The sequence below is a fragment of the Neovison vison genome, chromosome 6 (assembly GCF_020171115.1).
Source record: "Neovison vison isolate M4711 chromosome 6, ASM_NN_V1, whole genome shotgun sequence".
Taxonomy (NCBI): Eukaryota; Metazoa; Chordata; class Mammalia; order Carnivora; family Mustelidae; genus Neogale; species Neogale vison.
Window position 1 is genome coordinate 17,951,636 of NC_058096.1, and position 20,641 is coordinate 17,972,276.

Here is a 20,641-nt window from a genome sequence, read left to right on the forward strand (position 1 = left end):
CTGCTTGTGATTTCTCTCTCTGTCAAATGAATAAAATCTTTAAAAAAAAAAAAAACTAACATAAGTGTCTTCCATACTGAATTTATGCGGTGTCAGAGAAGAGTGTATGTTTCAATCAAAAGGAATTTATGGAAGACATTCTGGATTCTAAACATTTTAAAGAGCTCTTACAATATATAATAATTCACTTTTGTCTCTGTATTGAAAGATTTTTTAGGACAAGGGAAAAAACTGTCTTACAGTTATTTTAGGTTTGTTAGTTTTTTTGTTTTTGTTTTTGTTTTGTTTTTTTTGGTCCCAAGGAAAAGAACTTGCATTAGAAACTTGGCAGTCAATCATGTCATATTGTTGGGATTTATAAGTTCTGAGATAAACACCTCTATTTTTAGCATTTGTAAAAATAGATGGTTCCTTGGCTTTTGCTAAAATAACAAGAATAATGAGAAGAAGTTTACATAGCTCTTTCTATGACCCATGCGTTATTGGAAGCACGTTTCCTGTTGTCCTCCACAGCGTCCTGGGAGGTAACTGCTTTTATCCCCACTGCATGTACCAAACCGGTCAAGTCTGAGCTGGAGAGAGCTCCCAAACCATGTTCGAACTTTGTCTTCATTTCTGTCCTCTTAACCACTTAGGTATGTACCCACTTGCCTCTAGTGAAGTGGAATGGGGGTGAAGTTCGACCAGTCCTTCCTCTTGAAAAAGGCAAGCTCTTACAGCCGGGACTTGATAACGAATAAGGTCTGACCTGTTACCGCCTTCAGTCCTGTTGCTCCACTCCCTCTAGCCTCACCTCTGCGAGCTTCTGAGTGGTGATGTCTCCACGTGATGTCTACCTGCAGCCACTCCTTCCCTCCCAATCTTATTCCTTCCCTTTCTCTCACCCCAAACAGAATAATCCAGACTATGGATGTTGGAGGCATTTAGACCTTGCACCAGAGTCCATGACTCCTTCAGTTATTAGAGTTATGACCCAGGAATATGACTTAACTTTCCTAAACCTAAATTTCCACATCTACAAAGTGTTTGTAAAAGGTTGATCAGCAGAAAAATTGAATTAACAAGGAGGTAGGAATTCCAGGGCCTGGCCAGTGAGTGGTAGGCTCTTAAATGAATGATGGCTCTGACTTTTACTGCACACCTCTTTGTAGCATCTCTTCTTGGACCCTTCAGAACTGTCCCTGCTGTTCGGGTCAGCTACACTTGACCCGACGAATGCCAAGGCTGGGAAAGAGGCCCAGTTGCGGGTGACACAGCTCCGCTTAGCCTCACGTTTTTGGGGCTGTCAGACAGCTGGGAGTCCAGAGTATCAGTTTTGACATCTGAAAACAGGAATGACTTCTTTAAAATTCTGCTTAATCTTTGTGGTCACATTGCTAGAGTTTGAGATGTCTGAACCCAGAAGAGAACCACTCAGGAAGGAATCTGAAGAATGTTCGCCCGTGATGCGGCTCTTCTGCCTGTCCCTTTTCCTGCCCCTCCCAGTCCTGCCCCTCCTTGGCATTTTCCGCAGTGACCCTGCAGGAGTAACAGCCTTGGCTGCTTAGACCAGCTGGAGACAGTCCCAGAATTCCTGACCGCTATCTTTCAAAGATCTCTGCTAACCCCTTTGAAAACAAATGAATTGTTGACCACATGTCACAGAGCACAGAAAAGGAGATAATTGAGGGATGTTTCTGAAGGGACCTGTTCCGCTTCTAGCACCTGCAGAAGATCCTTGAAATGGTGGTAGGCAGGCCTTCTGTGCATTTCTCTTCACTCTTTATTAGTGCATTTCTGTACTCCTGTCACGCGGACATTACATTCAGGAGAAAAATCACCGTGGACCGTCAGTGGTTTCAGGTGACTTCTAAATTTCATTAATTCACAAAATGTAAGTTGAATAGGACGGTATGTTTTTTGGTTTGGGGAGGTTTTATTTTAGTGTGGGGTCTTATTCTGCACGGGGGAGGAATTGGATTTTTCAAGACAAACCCAACAGACTGCTGGGTTTTTGATGTTTTGATTCTAGAAGGATATACTCTCCTCCCTGCTAACCCCAGTCTTCCTTCTGACCTGGCATGTGTAAGGCCTTATCAGGTGTTAGTGTTTGAGATCCTGTTACACCCACATCCTGGAGCTGCATCCAAGTCCTTTGAGGCCGACTTAATATGGATTAATTTAACAGTTGCTCTGTGAAAACAGATGCTCCCGGCTGCTTGTTTCTAATAAATTAATCAAGCTGTAGAGAAGATGTTTTTCCCCTTTAAGAAGTCACATCTTTCTATGAAACTGTAGACTGATAAAGTGAAACTGAAATGCTTCTGACGAAAATTAGTGTATTATATTTAAAAACCTTTGCCTGAGACTGGTTATGACATGCTCCTTTATTAAGTTTCTAGTCAGGTGCTTATTCATAAAAATAAGGCTTATATAAATGGTAGCGTTCAAATGTTACACCAGTCTGTTTTGGCAGTTTGACCTTTCACAGCAGCCAAACAAATATATATATATATATATATATATATATATATATATATATATATATATTTTTTTTTTTTTTACACTGAGAAGAGAATTATTTAACATTTTTGTGCTAGCAGTATGTCAAGTGAATTCAGAGCCTGAATGCAACCGATGAGAGTCTAGTTGGAACCATGAAAATACACGGATGTAAAAGAGATGACCAAGGTGTCCTGTATGAGGGCAGCAGTGTATGGGGAGGGAAGTTTACAACAGACACTTGGGAAAATTAACACAATTATTTACAATGTCCTGTGGGAGAATCATGAGGTAAGAGGACCCAAAAAAAATTCTAAAGAAAAATGTAAAAGTACAGAAATTATTAACACTGCATAGCACAGGCTAAGAGAAATTAGGCGGACAAAATAGAAGTGTAGAAATCAACTTGTGTGAGTAGTACATTCATATGTGATTAGTGCAGGATATGAAATCAGTGCGGGATAAAGGTGGTTTACTACATCAGAGCGGGGAAGTATAGATTAATCATTAAGTGATATTGGGATATCTGTCCATAAAAAGAAGCTAGGTGATTATAATATTTAGAGAGTCTGTAACAAAGGGAAGATTTCTTTTTTTTTTTTTTTAAAGATTTTATTTATTTATTTGACAGAGAGAGAGAGAGATCACAAGTAGGCAGAGAGGCAGACAGAGAGAGAGGAAGGGAAGCAGGCTCCCTGCTGAGCAGAGAGCCCAATGCGGGGCTCGATCGCAGGACCCTGAGATCATGACCTGAGCCGAAGGCAGAGGCTTAACCCACTGAGCCAGCCAGGTGCCCCAGATTTCTTTATTCCATAAAGTGCTCTTACAAATCCACTAGAAATACTAAATATGAATATCTTAAGAGAAAAATGAGTGAAACACTCTTACAACTATTATCATGAAAAATCTTAAAACATACACAAAAGAAAAGAGTATGCTCATCTCCGGGTACCTGTCACCCAGCCTCGGAAATCATAAGCTTATTTCTAACCTTATTATCTGTTATTGTCTTGTTTTAGCCAAACAACTCCCCCGCTTCTTTTTTTCCTCACTGGGTTCTTTTGAAATAAATTCAGTCATGTAATTTTAGCCATACATATTTATTTCATTATGAGCCTCTGAGAGAATTGAAAGGAAATGAGCAAAGGAAAAAGTATTTCATAGGTAGTACTCAGGAAAAAAAATATACTAGCCAGTAAACCCATGAAGTTATGTTCGATCTCATTAGTAATCTGGGGAATGCAAATTAAAACATAACATTTTGTAACCGTCTGATTGGCAGAAACTGAAGAGCCTTGCCAGAGTTGGCAAGGATGGGAAGAAACACGTTTTCTTGGACCGTCAATGGTACAGAAATTTTCAAGAGCAAATTGTTCAGAACTTCATGTGTATACCCCTCAATTTAGCAATTTTAGGAATTAGTAGCATAGTGTATTATATGAGTGCCCATAGAAAAGGACATTATTAGGGGCACCTGGGTGGCTCAGTGGGAATAAGCATCTGTCTTCAGATCATGATCTTGGTGTCCTGGGATCCAGCCCCGAGTTGGCCTCCCTGCTCAGTGGGGAGTCTGCTTCTCCCTCTGCCCTTCCCCTATTCCGGCTTATTCTCTCGCTTGCTCTTTTTCTCTCTAATAAATAAACAAAATCTTAAAAGGAAAAAGAAGAGGACATTATTAGAGCATTAATTCTACCAGCTAAACAAATGTATTTTTTTACTGTTGCTCCAAACTGGAGTAGAATTCCACCATACATTTTAAATAGTATTAAGTGCAAAAAGGAATTTGCAGAAAGCAAGCATAATAAATTCCATTGAGGAAAATTTTATATACAGAACAAATTTTACGTGCGTAGAACATATCTTGACAGGTGGGGATGTTCACGTCTATCCTAGTAAGTATGATAGCTGCACAGACCATCTCTGAAAGAATCAAGTACATCTAACAAACTTTGCCTCTGGTTAATGAGAGAGTGGAGCAGAGGAGAAGGGAATACATACTCACTTTTTACGTTATCACCTGTATTTTTGAATGGTCACTAAGCAGATACTTTAGAAAGGTGCCCACTACGATGTCTGTCCCACTTCACCTCAGCCGTGTAACTCCCTGGTTCTGCCATTCCTGGTAGGTGGGAGTCGGTCACCTCATTGGTCCTCAGGAACTTCTTTCCACAGACCAGCCATCCCATTCCATTTAAAACATGTCTGATTTAGGAAGGCATGTATTTTGGTGTGATATCTAGAATCTTCCCAATTGTCTAAGGAGCATTACTTTTATAAAGTTGAGAATAGCAAGTTTTATTGTATCATAAAACTGGCTCATTACAGTGAATTTTATCTATTTTCATGGGTAACTGATTCTTATATCAAAACTTGCTTTTGAAAGTAAATACTTCATGCTCATTTGCTCTGCATTGAACATCACAAAGCAACTCCTTCAACTCAAAATTTCTAGTGCTGGTGCTTGTAATATCATTTCTCAAGTTGATCCTAATGCTAGCTATGGAATTATCATCGAATGGAAACGATCTGTCTCCCCCTGAATTTTATACTGGGATTTGTTACATTTCCTGTATTTTAACCCAGAAAGTTACTGAAAAGAATGGACTGTGATAAAAATACTTGTTTTATTATTGTTGTTGTTGTTTTTAAAGATTTTATTTATTTGAGAGAGAGAGTGCATATGCATGCTACGGGGCAGCGGGGGAAGGAAAGGGACAAGGAGATTGAGCTCAGTACAACTCCGTGCTCACTGCAGAGCCCAACACCTTGGGGCTTGATCTCAAGACCCTGAGATCATGACCTGAGGTGAAACCAAGAGTCTTAATGGACTGAGCTACCCAGGTGCCCCGATAAAATACTTGTTTTTAATCTTATTTTATATTTTCATAATACATGGAAATTATAACTGACTTTTTTTTTTAAGATTTTATTTATTTATTTGACAGAGAGAGATCACAAGTAGGCAGAGAGGCAGGCAGAGAGAGAGGGGGAAGCAGGCTCCCCACTGAGCAGAGCCCGATGCAGGGCTCGATCCCAGGACCCCGAGATCATGACCTGAGCCGAAGGTGGAGGCTTAACCCACTGAACCACTCAGGCACCCTTATAACTTTTTAATTAAAGGTTGAATGTAGACCCTCTTAAATTAGTAGCAAATGTTTTAATGACTATTTCGGTATGGGAGATTTTTTTTTTTCAATTTATTGATTTTCAGAAAAACATTATTCATTATTTTTTCACCACACCCAGTGCTCCATGCAAGCCGTGCCCTCCACAATACCCACCACCTGGTACCCCAACCTCCCACCCCCCCCCGCCACTTCAAACCCCTCAGATTGTTTTTCAGAGTCCATAGTCTCTCATGGTTCACCTCCCCTTCCAATTTACCCAAATTCCCTACTACTCTCTAACGCCCCTTGTCCTCCATGCTATTTGTTATGCTCCACAAATAAGTGAAACCATATGATAATTGACTCTCTCTGCTTGACTTATTTCACTCAGCATAATCTCTTCCAGTCCCATCCATGTTGGTACAAAAGTTGGGTATTTGTCCTTTCTGATGGAGGCATAATACTCCATAGTGTATATGGACCACATCTTCCTTATCCATTCATCCGTTGAAGGGCATCTTGGTTCTTTCCATAGTTTAGCGACTGTGGCCATTGCTGCTATAAACATTGGGGTACAGATGGCCCTTCTTTTCACGACATCTGTATCTTTGGGGTAAATACCCAGGAGTGCAATTGCAGGTCATAGGGAAGCTCTGTTTTTAATTTCTTGAGGAATCTCCACACTGTTCTCCAAAGGGGCTGCACCAACTTGCATTCCCACCAACAGTGTAAGAGGGTTCCCCTTTCTCCACATCCTCTGGGTATGGGATATTTTAATAAAATGTACATTGCTTAAGATGGAAAATATGTGTATATATGCTAAGTTAAAACAATAAATTGAGATTGTATTAGGGCATAATGTAAACTAAATATGAAATATGGAGAACATTCTTTCCTTCATGGCAAAGGCAGGGAAATAAAATGTGAACAAAGTTAAGTGTAATGAGGCTGCAGTAATTTGCCCCCAAATCATAGTAAACAACTTGGCTGCGACTGGAACTCAGGCTCCTGATAGAGATTTAGTGTAGGAGTGACTTGACCACAGTGCCTCTCTGGAGCTCCTGTGATAAAGTATAAAAAGGACAGTAACCCCAAAACTTTTGATTCTCAAAACTTCATTATTTTTAAAGACCTCTTTATTACTTATGTTTTAAAATTTTTTGGCTTAAATATGAAGTATTTAGCATTTAAGCATTTTTCTATCTTAAAATTGATTTTCCCTATTTACTTTATGGACCAAAACCTTATCAGAATCTATTGCCATTTCACATTGGTTATAAAAGTTGGAGGTTATGGCAAGTAAAGGAATACTGAATTTTCTAAAGCTGTCTTTGGCCTTGACTAAATATTTTTATTTTTATTTTATTTTAATTTTTTTTAAGATTCTATATATTTGGGAGAGAGCGAAAGCTCTCACAGAGGGAGAGGGATCACAGACAGAGGCAGAGGGAGAAGCAGACTTCCCACAGAGCGAAGAGTCTGACACAGGGCTCAGTTCTAGGACCCTGAGACCATGACCAAAGCAGAAGAGAGACCCCAACCATGTGAGCCACCAGGTGCCCTTGAATAAAGATTTTTAAATTTCCAATTAACTTTAGGGTTTTTTTAATTGACCTCCTTTTACATAAATACAGTATTGACTGTTCTACCATAGTTTTGTTGATTACTGACAGGGTATATTAAATTGGTTTTCTTAATTATTACTAAGGAATGATTGTCTTGATTTTTTTGTTGTTGTTTAAGATTTTATTTATTTATTAGTGAGCATGACCCATGAGCGGGTGTGGGGTCAGAAGGAGAAGCAGACTCCCCACCAAACAGGGAGCCTGATGCAGGGCTTGATCCCAGGACCCCGAGATCCTGACCGGAGCCAAAGGTAGATGCTCAACCAACCGAGCCACCCAGGTGCCCTGATTTAGAGTAGGGGACCATCTAACAGGATTGAGATGGTTCTGCAGAAAATTAAGGGCGAAGCTTGGTGAAAATGAGCACATGATACATCCATTCAGAGACGTGTTACTGCCACAAACCAGCCACAACTTTCTTAGCAAAGCCCATAGGAAGAAGCATCAGGCTGGGGAAAACCCTGGTGATGTAGCTTTAGCATTTCCCAACATGCCCGACTTGGTGGCCAAGATAGTTCGCCTGTTCAGAATGGACCTGCCATCTTTAAAGAAGCCTGTGTTGGTATTTATCAAACCACTCATACCCCCCCTCCCCGAACATCTTCCACTGAAATGCCAGTATAATCACCTTAATGGTTGCAAGAATTCCTTTTCTGTACCCTGTCATCCGGACCTAACATGTGTGTGCTATTCTTACCTTCTCCATGCTGTGTGTTGTAGGGTTACGTAGTGTGACCTGGTCTAGACGGCTGTGCTCATCTCTGAGGGTTAGACCTTCAGTGCAGGTCAGAGACCCTCCCCAGGTCCAGCCCATAGCTGGAGCCCACAGCTCATGGCCTTTCAGAATCCTTGAAAGCTTTCTTTGTGAAACTCTTCATGGAATAACTTGATATTGTTTCTTTTTGAAACTCTCTTTTTTACTCTTTTCAGTTTCTTGATCTGTAAAGTGGGACTCATGAGAAAAGTACCTTAACTTGTAGGTGTGTCGTGAGGATTGGAAGGAGTAACAGCCCAGAGGACATCGTGTATACACACTGAATACTTATTATTATTACTACTGCTGTGAGCCAGCATTGGTGATTGGCTCATAACATTTGCCAGACATGTTCAGTGACTCTGCTCATGGACACACCCATGTTTATAAGTGACAGCATGTAACCTTAGCCCTCTGCCTTGTCCCCAAAGTGGAAGAACTCCGTCATCCGCAACCCTGCCTTTCAGATACACATTGTCAGTAGAAAGTTAAAAACAGTCTGTTCTCTTTCATTTGGCTTTGTTGCTTTCCTTCCTCTTGTAATGTGGCTGTGCCCAAAACGTAGGCAAAATTAGGAAATTGTAAAATACACTGTCAGCCTATTCATAAAACATTGAGGAACATTCAAGTTGGTTTGTGGTTTTTGCAAACTTCTGAGGGTCATAAAGTGGACAAATGACATGTAATTTTCTGAAAGTTGTAATTAGACTCGGTGTTGGCACTTGCAACCTCAGATCTGCATGTCATCATTAGCTTATTTTTGCTTATTAAGCAATTTTTCATGCTCATTTAATTCCCACAGTGTTCTATGAGGTGGGTAGAATTTTATCTCCTGATTTATAGATGAGAAGTCCAAATCATGATCCTTTTTGTCCATGATCACAGTTAGGGGTTAGAATTCAAGCATTTGCAGTCCAAATTTCTTCTCTTCTCTACTCCAGAATGTCTACATAAATGAGGTGTTTTACCATAGTGTTAAAACTAGGAAGGAGCTTAACCTTAACCACCCACCATGATGTTTGTAGTATTTGTTGCCATTCTTTCGGTAGATAATTTGTTTGAATTGAGTTGAAAGTGTGACTTGATACCACCCCCCACCCCCCATGAAATTACTGTTTTTTAATAAACTAGATTTTTTAAAGGTGTTCATTCCAATAGGTTTTCTATCTTGATTAACTTAAATTATTCTCATTCTGGTCCAGGTGCCATAGATAAGACTTTGAATTTTTTGAAATCCATACTGTCATTTTGACTCCAGCTGGTTTTTAGAGGTCTGATTCGGAAGAAGCAGTTAGTGAGAATTAACCCACTAGTAAACCTCAGATGGAATTTCAGCCAGCAGCTCTTTCTCATTCTGTTTCTCCTACCCCATGCTAACCCTAGGTTTCTGGTTAAGAAATTTACAAAACAAAATTGATTTACTATATCCAGGCTGTGGTTTTCCATTGTTGGCTCCCCCATCACCTCTCAACTTGGTTCCAGTATCTGTAATCCACCCCGGAAGAGCATGGCGTTGCTGTGCCCAGTGGGAATCGGGTTAGTTCTGACAACCCGGTGATTCCCACTGCCGAGGATGGAAAGCTCTGACGTGTGTTGGGTCTGTTGCGGTCACTGCAGCAACAGTTTGTTGATCTTAGGGAGCATTTCATAGTTGCTGATGTAATTGAAGATGATTGGAAGAAGTGCTCCCCCAGATTCAAATGGACCAATTAGGGGACCCGGCATGGAATTCTAGGAATTCTATTAGTGAGTTCTGTTGATGGAGGCATTGTTTGAAGTCTGTGTTTGGGTCAGGTAAAAACCTGTCCTCAGACATTAGTATCTTTTTCTAAGTTGCAACATTATAAAAAAAAACTTTAATACATAGTAGTGATGAAGTTGATAAATTATTCAGTACATGTTTAAGTTGTTAGTCCTTGAAATGTCATTCTCTAACAGGGGTGATAACTCTTTGTAAAATACTTTTGCTCTGTCTGAAAACTCTGTTTGGTGAGATGCTTCACTTAGACTGGGTACTGGGTTTTTAAGAATCATGGCTCCTTTTTAAAAAATCTGGTAATTTGTAGGAATGAATCATGGATAAGCCCATAGTTCTTAAAATGTGGTCTGGGGGTGGGCCAATGACTTAATAATCACTCCAGTGAATTCTGATGGAAGCTAAATCTGAGAACCTCTAATGTAAATTTCCTTATAGAGTTACAAAATGTTGACCAGTTTTCGAGCTTTTAGAAGAAGCAACTTTTGCATCTTTCATAAGGTAAAGGGTGATTTTTTTTTTTTTAAGATTTTATTTATTTGAGAGAGATCGATCATGAACAGGAGGAGGGGCAGAAGCATGCCCCCTGCTGAACAAGGAGCTTGATGCCGGCTCGATCCCAATACCTTGGGATTATGACCTGAGCTGAAGGCAGACACTTAACCGACTGAGCCACCCAGGTACCCTAAAGGGTGGTTTTATATATAATTATTGGATGATGAGTTATTTGAATATTTGAATTTAAGGTGTGTCTGCATGATAAAATACATTCTTCTCAAGGGCAAGGGGAATGCACTGTTAGCTCTTCTGTCCTTTCTTTTATTAGGTTTTGTGCATTAACATACCTTCTTCCCTTACTTATTTCTGGTTTTTTACTTTTCATCATGGTGTTTCTTGTAGCACTTGCCATTCAAGATACTTATCAGCATTTTCTACCATATTAAAATGTACAGACTTGTTCTAAAATCATGGTTCAAACTAATATGACATCTATAAAAGTACAGTTGACTTTTTTTCTGTTTAAGAGAAAAAGAGAGCATGGAGAGAGAGGGGCAGAAGGCAAGGGAAAGAATCTCAGGCAGGTTTCCTGCCCAGCGTGGAGCCCGGTGTGAGACTCGATCCCACACCCCTGAGATCATGGCCTGAGCCGAAATCAAGAACCAACTGAGCCATCCCAGCATCCCCCAAAATACAGCTAACTTTTGAACAAAGTGGGGGGTAGGGTCACTGACTGCCCCCCTCCAACCATGTAGTTGAAAAAATCCACATATAGTTTTGACTCCCTAAAAGCTCAACTACCAATAGTCTCCTGTTGACTGGAAGCCTTATCAATAACATAAACATTTTGTACATTGCATATATACTGCATTATAATAAGGTAACCTAAAGAAAATGTTATTAAGAGAAGCCTAAGGAAGAGAAAATACAAAAAAAAAAAAAAAAGGAAGAGAAAATACATTTACAATACTGTATTGTTTTGGTCGAAAAAAACTTTTTGTCTAAATTGACCCATGCAGCTCAGACTTGTGTTCTTCAGTGGTCAGTGAGTGATATAAGAATGTCATGATCTTTCCCCACAGTCGACGTAAAATTGCAAACACCTCATGGCTTGCCAAGAAAGTAAACACTAATGTTGAAGAAAGTCTTCCTCTTTCCTTTTCTTAGATCAGATAGTAAGCAACCAAACCTCAGTTTGCTTTTTGAGTCACTTAGACTTGCATTTTGTGTTTGCAGTTGGTAAGTATTGCGTCAGAGATGCTGTAATGTATCCATTGGAAACTATCCCCTGACAAATTATTTATGAAGTTGGAAGAATGATGTTTTCTAAGTTCTTTTAATCCTTTGGCTTAATCCTATATTTTGATCCTATAGCATGCATAATGTTTATGTGTAGTTTATGTCATCTGACAACCTTCCAAAGAGACTTAAAAAAATTTTTTTTATTATGAAAGATTTCAAACATGTCTCATGCAGCTTCAACAGTTGATCCCATTTTGCTTCTCTTGTTTTAGTGCACACACGGAAACACACATTTGTTTTGTTTTGTTTTGTTTTCCTTAGTATTTTATTTTCCAAAGATTTGATTTATTTACTTGACAGAGACAGATCACAAGTAGGCAGAGAGGCAGGCAGAGAGAGACAGAGAAGCAGGCTCCCTGCTGAGCAGAGAGCCTGATTTGGGGCTCAGTCCCACGACCCTCAGACCATGACCTGAGCCGAAGGCAGAGGCTTAACCCACTGAGTCACCCAGGCGCCCCTTCCTTAGTATTTTAAAGTAAGTTTCAAGCATTATATCATTTACCTGTAGGTACTTTTGCCCATAGGTTTCTAAATGGATTTGATGTAAGATTTTGTAATTAGAACAATGTAGACTTAAAAAAAAAAAAAAAAGCCACCAGATACTAGTACATGTTTAGGTCTTAATTTAAAGAATCTTTATAAAATATGTAGTTCTTACAGATTTTCTAAAACTTTCTCTAAAGCCACAAAAAATATTACCAACTCTCATTCAAGAGGAAAATGAGTTCCCTAGTAAGCCCTTTGTTTGCAGAACAAATGTGTATTTTGTTTCATCAGTAAAATCCTAGGGATAGCCATGACTCATATCCACTAAACGAAAGAACAGAAATAGGATCTCCCTTTCTCCCTTGTCTTTTTATTTATGCTTGGGATGGGTGACCAGAATTTTTTTATATTATTGCTAAGTAATTTTTTAAGAGCTCTGACTTACTTAGATTTTAGGAATATATTCTTTTTTTTTTTTTTTTTTTAATCCTATCTGTTGCTTCTAAGGAAGATATTATAGCTCCTAAAATTTGTCTGGTTTTGGTATCTTGTTTTCTTCTTTCATCCTCTGCAGTTCTGTAATTCCCAGCAGAGAAGGAGTCCTGCTGGGAATGTCTCCTTGTTAGGGTGACAAGCTTCCTCTCCCTAGCCCACCTCCCATCTGCTTGTTTTGTGACAGTGAAAATTATCTTAAAGTTACAACAACTTGAAACCTCTTCAAGTGTGATCTCTACTAAAAATTTTAGGTAATATAATTGATATGTGACAGTTTCCAGTATACAACATAATGATTGCATCTTTGTGTATATTGGAAAATGATCACCACAGTAAGTCTTGTTAACCTCTATCACCGTACATAGTTACAAAATTCTACTTCTAATTATAACTTACTAGTCCAAGTATAATATAGGACATGGGTTTTCACTTGGGTTTTAAAAAAAAGGGAAGCATAACCAGTTGTTTGTTTTGTTTTTGTTTTTTTTTTTCAAACAAAAATATAGATCAGGCAGGACCTCAGTCTATAAAATTGGTTTTAAAAAGCTATTCATTTTTGTTGAAACCTTACAAACCCCTATCATTACTTAGCTTCCTCTCAAATACTGAAGCACCTCTAAGGAGCCCCAAGGTTCCAGAAAATACAGTTTGAAAATCTGGGGTCTAAGGGGACCAGTTTGTGATTTCTCAAGGGGAAGGTCATTATAGTCTCTTCATAGATCTAGCACTGACAGATAGACTTGCCTGGGAGTCAGGGCCACAACATAATTCTAGGTTAGAAACAAGCCTTATTTTTTTTCTTTTTTTCCAGAAATTAACCAGTCTGTGTTCTAGGTTCAATGTCTACTTTATAGGCTGCTCAAAGTTTAGATACAAGGAAATAAGCAGCACAGATTTTTACAACAGCATTTTTTTCTTTTCTTTTTCTAAGATTTTATTTATTTGCTTGAGACAGAGAACAAGCGAAAGAGAGCAGGAGTGAGGGGTGGGGGACGGAAGTGGACAGAGGGAGAGGGAGAAGCAGACTCCTCACTGAGCAGGGAGCCTGGTGTGGGACTCGATCCTAGGACCCTGGAATCATGACCTGAGCGGAAAGCAGATACTTGACTGACAGAACCATGCAAGGGCCCTCCAACAGCATTTCTGAAAATAGATTAGGGGGACTGAGGTAAATTAACTGCTCATTAAAAAGACACAATTTGAAATTATTTATGAGTCAGATTGCTGTGGAAGCTGAAGATGAGCTATAGAGTTCAGACTTCTGCCTAATAATTCACGTTTCTCTTAGAGGGCCAAACATTGCAGAAACCTTACTGAGAGCCTGAACAATTTATGCACATTAAAAAATAGCCTTCCTTAGAGCCTGATGGCACCAGGGTGGAGTAGAATCATTAGATTATCTATTTTTTTTTTTAAAAGATTGTGATTCTCTGGTGATTGCCTATCACGAGTGTGTGTGGTATTTGTGTGGGGTGGGGTGGTTGTGTGTGGGTGTGGGAGGTGGTATGTGGGGTGTGTGCAGGTGTGGGGTGTGCTGAGTTGGGTGCATATGTGTGTGGGGTATGTGGGGGCATGTGTGTATGTGTGTGTGTTCTCATTCAGAGGCGGTAGGGGGAGAGGAGCACAGATGTGCTTGTGACAAAACTATTTTTTTTTAAGATTTTATTTATTTATTTGACAGAGATCACAAGTAGGCAGAGAGAGAGGGGGAGGCAGGCTCCCAGCTGAGCAGAGAGCCCAGTGCAGGGCTCAATCCCAGGACCCCGAGATCATGACCTGAGCCAAAGGCAGAGGCTTAACCCACCCCACTGAGCCACCCAGACATCCCCCCAAAATATTTTTTTTTTAAAGATTATTTATTTGAGAGAGAGAGGGAGAGAGTGCAAGCAGGAAGGAAAGAGAATCTCAAGCAGACTCCACGTTGAGTGCCGAGCCTGATACCAGGCTATTCTGATAACCAGATATTCCTGCCTCTTGTTTTCTCGGTTGCTTTCTCCTGGGTATAGACAAAACTCCTGGTTTCGTGAAGCTGGGAAGATGGAAGTCTAGGCAAGAAAGATGGAGAGGCAAGCAAAGGCTCTTAGACCTCCAGAGTCTTCCCGGGATGTCGTGCCCTCAACATCTGATGGAGGACTCCCCATTTGGCAAATGAAGATACTGAAGAATGAGTTTGGACAATAGCGATTATGTTGACTTCTCTAAGTCATTTGCTTTTTTTGCTTTTTTTCTTGATGGATGACTGTGGGAACTGGAAATGAAAATCTGGAGTGGTAACAATGCAGGAGACCTGTATATAGTGATTGGTGTGAATTTGCATTGAATTAAGAAGAAAAACTTCTGGATTTTGAATGCTTTTTCATGGTTCTATGGTTACTAGTTACGAAGTGGTATAAAATTAAATGATTTCCACTGATACGTACTTGAATGTCCTTCGGCTACAGGAAGTCTGATGTCCCCGGTGGCTGCTCTCAGTCCTTGTAAGCTCTCGGATAGATTGGGGAGGTCTGGAATCCTGGGCCAGTCTGGTGTTGCTGCTCTAGAAGGAGTAATATTCACCAGCTTTACCTTCTTGATAAGCTAAGAATTTAAGAAGGTAATTCTAATCCTGGCTTTGTCTTTGGCTTGCTATCTGATTATGCACAGAGCATAATTATAAGAGATGATATCTCTCACTGCCTATTCAGTAGGAATAGTGGGAGTGCATGGCTCTCATTAAAATACTGGGGGAGGGGTGCCTGGCTGACACTGTTGGTTAAGCATCGTGTAGGCTCAGGTCGTGGTCACGGGATTATGAGCATCCCATGGAGTCGGCTTGAGATTCTCTCTCTCTTTGCCCTCCCACTTGTGAGCTCTTTCTCTTTCTGTCTCAAATAAATAAATAAAAATCTGTAAAAAAAAAAAAATAAAAAAATTCTAGGGGATGGGCGCTGTTGTATATGCAGAGAGAGGTGAGGAAATGTTAGGATGGTGGGTGATTTTGACTGAAATCTTACTGGGAGTGGAGTGGTGGAAATTTTTAGGCTTACTTTAGATATTCAGAAACATTTAGGTTGTAAGAAATACCAGGTAGCTTTACTTCAAGAAAGTGGTCAGTTGTGCTTTTTTTGGAAATTCTTCTAAATCGTATGTTAAAGATATACAATCTCCTTCTGAATTTTGACTTATTCACAATAGATACAACAGTGTAATCATGGGAAATTATTATTATCACTGCTCTAGGACAAAGGGGCGGAAACTGGAGGCAATAAATGGGTCACTCTGCTAGAAAATGGAGGAAATGTAAATAAATAATCATAGACAGGCAAACACTGCTTTTCATTTAAATGGTATACTTCTTTAACACCTTGGAAATTCCTGCAGAGGAATTCCATCATCAGAGAAGTTAGTATAAAAGGTTAAATGTCATTTTGTAGATGTCTGAAATCAAAGTCATTAACCATTTTAAGTTCTAGATCAGAGCCGGGCAGAGAGATTTATCATCTTGGGCAGCCATAACATCTCTGTCTTCATGCAGGAAAATTTTCTTGTATTGGTTCTGATCGGTTTGATATTGAAAAGGGAGCATTTTCCTTTATTCTAATTGTTAATCAGCTCTAATAACCAAAAAGATATGGAACAAGGTTGTACACATAATTCGTGGTCTAATGATTCATATCCCTGGTAATTATGATGAATAATTAAGACATTCAACCTTTATCTGGATCTAGCATCGCACAAATATTAGGTGAGTCCTAAAATCAAAATGTTGTGGCATGTGCGTTAATGAAAATTTCATATGCAGTATTAATAGTTTCCTTCTGATTACTCAGGAGCTATCAGATTTACTTTTTTGACATGGAGCTTTAGTAATGAAGTATATAGTGAACTTCTAGTATAGAATATATGAACTTGAAAATCACTTATGCATTTTACTATCTAGTATCAAAGCCAGTTCTTAATGCATTTTTATTTTGGGGGTCTTTGCACTTAGATTTTTAACATAGACACTCAAGGAGGGTTCTTTAGGGAGTCAACACTGATTATTTTCCTAAAAAGGGCTTTAGGGGCACCTGGGTGGCTCAGTCAGTTAAGCATCTGTTTTCAGGTCAGATCATGATCTCAGGGCCCTGGGATCAAGTCCCACAATGGGCTCCCTGCTGAGCAGCCAGCCTCCTTCTCCCTCTGCCATTACTACCCCAGTTTGTTGCTCTCTGGCTCTTTTGGCCTCTCTGTCAAATAAATAAATAAATTAAAATAAATAAAAAAGAAAAGAAAAGAAAAATAGCTTTACGGGGCCCATGGCTGGCTCAGATGGAGGAACATGAGACTCTTGATCTTGGGGTCTTGAGTTCGAGTCCCTGTGTTGGGTATAGAGATTACTTAAAAATAAGTAAACTTTAAAAAATGGCTTTAAAACTAAAAATGCTGTATGTGGTAACATAATTTCCTGAGTTTTTAGAACTAAGTCGAAATAACCAAATATTTGTGTGTTCTCTGGGCAAGCACTGTGCCAGTGAATTCAGGACTTACAGAGATAAATATTTGCTGTGGATGCTAAACCAGTACCCAGGTAATAAGGCAGAGTGCTTACACTGCACAGTGGAAAATATCAAGTTCTGTTGTAGCAAGGGAGTAAGAGATTTTTGTTTTAATATGTGTGTGTGTGGGGGGGGGATTAAAGTTAATCCCTAAAGAGGAGTGACTTTAATAACCTGGACTTTAAAAGTCTTAATCCAGTGCACTGGTACCCTTGTAAATTTCAGTTTAGTGAGTTTTAGTTTGCTGAATTATGTAATGGGTGCAAGGTGCAGATTTAATTTTGAGGCTGAACTAAAATCAGAATTAAGGCATATGGCATATATAATATTAATTTAAAAAAAATTTCCCATTAGATGGAGTCATGACTGGTGATTCTCACATGCCATGTATGAAGCACGACTTTCTTACTGTGGCAAGGCAATTTTTTCTTGAATTTGCTGTCCCTATTTACAATATTAATTCCTTATCTAGTGGCAGAGCTCTACTGGTCAGTTGTCATAGAAAGAGTAGATGGACTATTTGTTTGTAGCTGTATAATATGGTGAGGGGTTTGTTTTAGTATTTTTCCTTGTTTTAGGAAACAAGATCTGGGTGAAAAAAACTAATTCGCACTAACCTGTGTAATCGTAGAGCCTCCTCTGTAATGAATTGAGTGTCAAATTTGAGTTTCATGATTCATGATTCTGAAGGTTTGAGATGCCAGACTATGCTATTTTTCAACCATATCATGTTTTACATATAACACGTATATTATATAATCTCACTGATGGGATCAGTTAAATTGATCTCTTAGGTAGCTTGAATTAGGCACTCAAGTCTGTTGTCAATAAGTTAGGCTTTGTAATGTAGAGGAGCTTGTTATAATTGGGTATTTTCCTGTTATTCCTGAGTAGCTTGTTTGGGCTATAAAATATTGTCCATCAGTGCTTAAATTTTACATAGTATAGTAAACATTTCCTTTACTGTTTAAGCATGCCTCCATCGCACAGTTGATGACTCTGCAAAACTTTAATAATCTAATAATTTGTTTCATCTTAGTAAAAGGAGTCAACAAATATTTTGAGTGACTCGTTGAACATACTATTCTAGACTCAGTTGTCTTTAAGACAAAAAAAAAGTTTATAGAATGAAAATGAACTACAAAATGGTTACATTTTCCTAGAAAACCATGGTGTTTGTTGGGTAAATAATGAAGTGTTTTACTTTATGGGCTTTTTCACCACTTTATTGATAGCATAAATTTATATTACCCAGGAATAGATATACTCAAAGGAAAAGAGTAGAATTTATATTCGTAGTGAACTCCCATCTAAAAGATGGTTTTGGCTGTTTTAAGTAGATTTTTTATCCCCCTGCTTTTCTGTGGTGGTGAGGGAGGAAGGAAAGGAACATTTACTACTAAAAATACGGATTGCTAAGTAGAAGTCAAGTCTTCTTGTTTGGGTGTTAAAGCTTACATATTTGTGCTGTCCAGACCTGACACATTTAGAAACAGGAATTTGCCTGTAGCATAATCTTAGGCAAACAGTTGAGTCATTCCCCAATAGTTTAGTGTTGCTGGATTCGCTATGGACTGTTCTGAATACCCAAAGGAGCTTTCCTCAGCATTTTGGGTGTTATAAGATATGGAGAAGTATAGGATTGCAGAGCCAGTACCTAAAATTCAATGAGAATTGTTAGTTGATGCGCTTTTCAGCTATAAGCCACTATTGTCACAGGCAGGCATGTCTCCTTATGAAGAGAGTCTTTGTTCTTTCCTGTGGAAATTCTGTCCTTCCTTGAAACATCCGTCCGTGCATTGCTACCTTCAGAGAAGCAACACTGCCAATCTTCAAGCAGAAACTCGGAGCAAGAAGGTTTTCTTTCATAGATGTTTTAAACTTTAAATTTAATCGGTGAATAGAGATAACCTAATATAGCAATTAAAAAAAATTCTGCTGTGTTTTAAACATAGCAGAATAATGCTCTGTGTCTCATTTGGATTCTGAATGTAACCTTCCTAGGAATTACAGTCTCTGTTTGTTTCTAATGGGAAATATAGCCAGTCTGGGTTTCATGTGACCTTGAACACTTTATAGCTTCTTCATAATGAAAATGAGCACAGTGGTTCAATATATTTAATTAAGGGAAAGCAGTATTTAAGAAATAGTGAAATTAAAAAAAAAAAGAAATAGTGAAGTTCTGGGTATTATGTTAATTATCTTTTACTTATCTGGTGCTTTTTATTTCTTACTATAGTTGAGTTCCCCAATATCACAAGATATGTATGAAGATCTGTAAAGGTCTTCTAAAGGCCTTTCCTTTATAGAAAGGGAAATTTAATTTAGGAGTTGGGCTGACTTCTCTCTCACTTGTGTGAAAATGGGAAAATCAGGAGCAATTTGTATTCTCTATTGTGAAATCCACAGTAGTTCATGCTTTGTGTTGTGGAAACAAAAGTATTAATTTTTTTCTTCCTCTTGGCTGTGTGCTTTTAGTTCAGAATTATGACATTGAGGACTTCTGTCTTAGTCCTCATCAACTCGTTATTTTTACTTAGTATCACATGGTTGAATTTTGCAAATGTGAGCCTGGAATCCGGGGATGTGATTTCTGTGTTTGCCTCTGTCGTCAGCCATCTCACATTTATTTCACTACATGAAAATCTGACTTCACTTGTAATTAATCGCATTGATTCCGTTTACCTGTACAGTTTAAAAGGCAAAAGACCTAGAATTTTACACCATATTGGCACCTTATGACGTTCTTGATTTGTATTTATTTATTTATTTATCTTTTTATTTATTCTTGCATGTTTCTAAATGCCCAGGATTTGCTTTTGAAATATTCTGGTAGGGAGCACACAGTTATGCTTGTTCTGCATGCTACGTGTCCCGTAGTTATTTTACCTAGAGCCAGATCTGATGCTCTGTTATCATAAGTTCTGTGGGCACTTGGTGATACCCCCTGTCCTATTCTGCCCCCCATTTTTAAAGAAAAGATTTATTTACTTATTTTGAGAGAGAGAACGCATGAATGGGGGAGAGGTAGAAGAAGAGCGAGACTCTCGAGCTAACTCCGTGCAGAGCGTGGAGCCCAGGTGAGGGGCTCTGCGCCTTCACTCTGAGATCATGATCTGAGTGGAAATCAAGAGTCAGATGCGTAACTGAGCCACCCAGGCTCCCCACCCTTGTTCCCTGTAAGACTACTTTTTGGTTTTACTTATTTTGATTTACTCAAAATGACTTGGTTAAATTTTGCTTGGTTATTCATTTCAGGGATCTTAGCATGTTTTAAAAATTGTGTTCTAGATATGATAAATGTGTTATATTTGTGCTTTTTTAGAAGACTTCCATGGCCAATTATGTCGGGAAACTTGGTATAAAAAAAAAGTTAAACTGACTCCTTTATTATAGGATTTTCACAAAGCCTCCCAGATTCACCTCGAAGGGTCCATTTCCTGAATGGAGAATCACCCCCTCCCCTTGCCCCAGGGAAAACCTGTTAACATCTCTTGGAAACAGTTTTTGAGAACACTGATTTAGAGATTAAATGAGATGTTTTTTGATACTTTGAAAAACATGTCTTAAACTCCACCAGGCCCTTCTGAGTATATGTTACTTAGTGATTAATAACAGAG

The 20,641-nt window shown here is 38.9% G+C and overlaps 1 protein-coding gene across 8 annotated transcripts in view; it reads left to right on the plus strand.

Moving 5' to 3' along the window:
- The window catches only part of LOC122908359 (amyloid beta precursor protein), a 271,290-nt gene that overhangs the window by 17,842 nt on the left and 232,807 nt on the right, over positions 1-20,641 (plus strand). For 6 of the 8 annotated variants that reach the window (XM_044251068.1, XM_044251069.1, XM_044251070.1 and 3 more), the window contains exon 1: positions 18,732-18,878. The exons of the other annotated variants lie outside the window; for them this stretch is intronic. In XM_044251068.1, coding sequence (XP_044107003.1) covers positions 18,747-18,878 — 132 coding nt within the window. In that variant the 5' untranslated portion in view covers positions 18,732-18,746. Of the gene's footprint in view, positions 1-18,731; positions 18,879-20,641 lie in introns of those variants that run through there. 8 annotated transcript variants of the gene reach the window in all.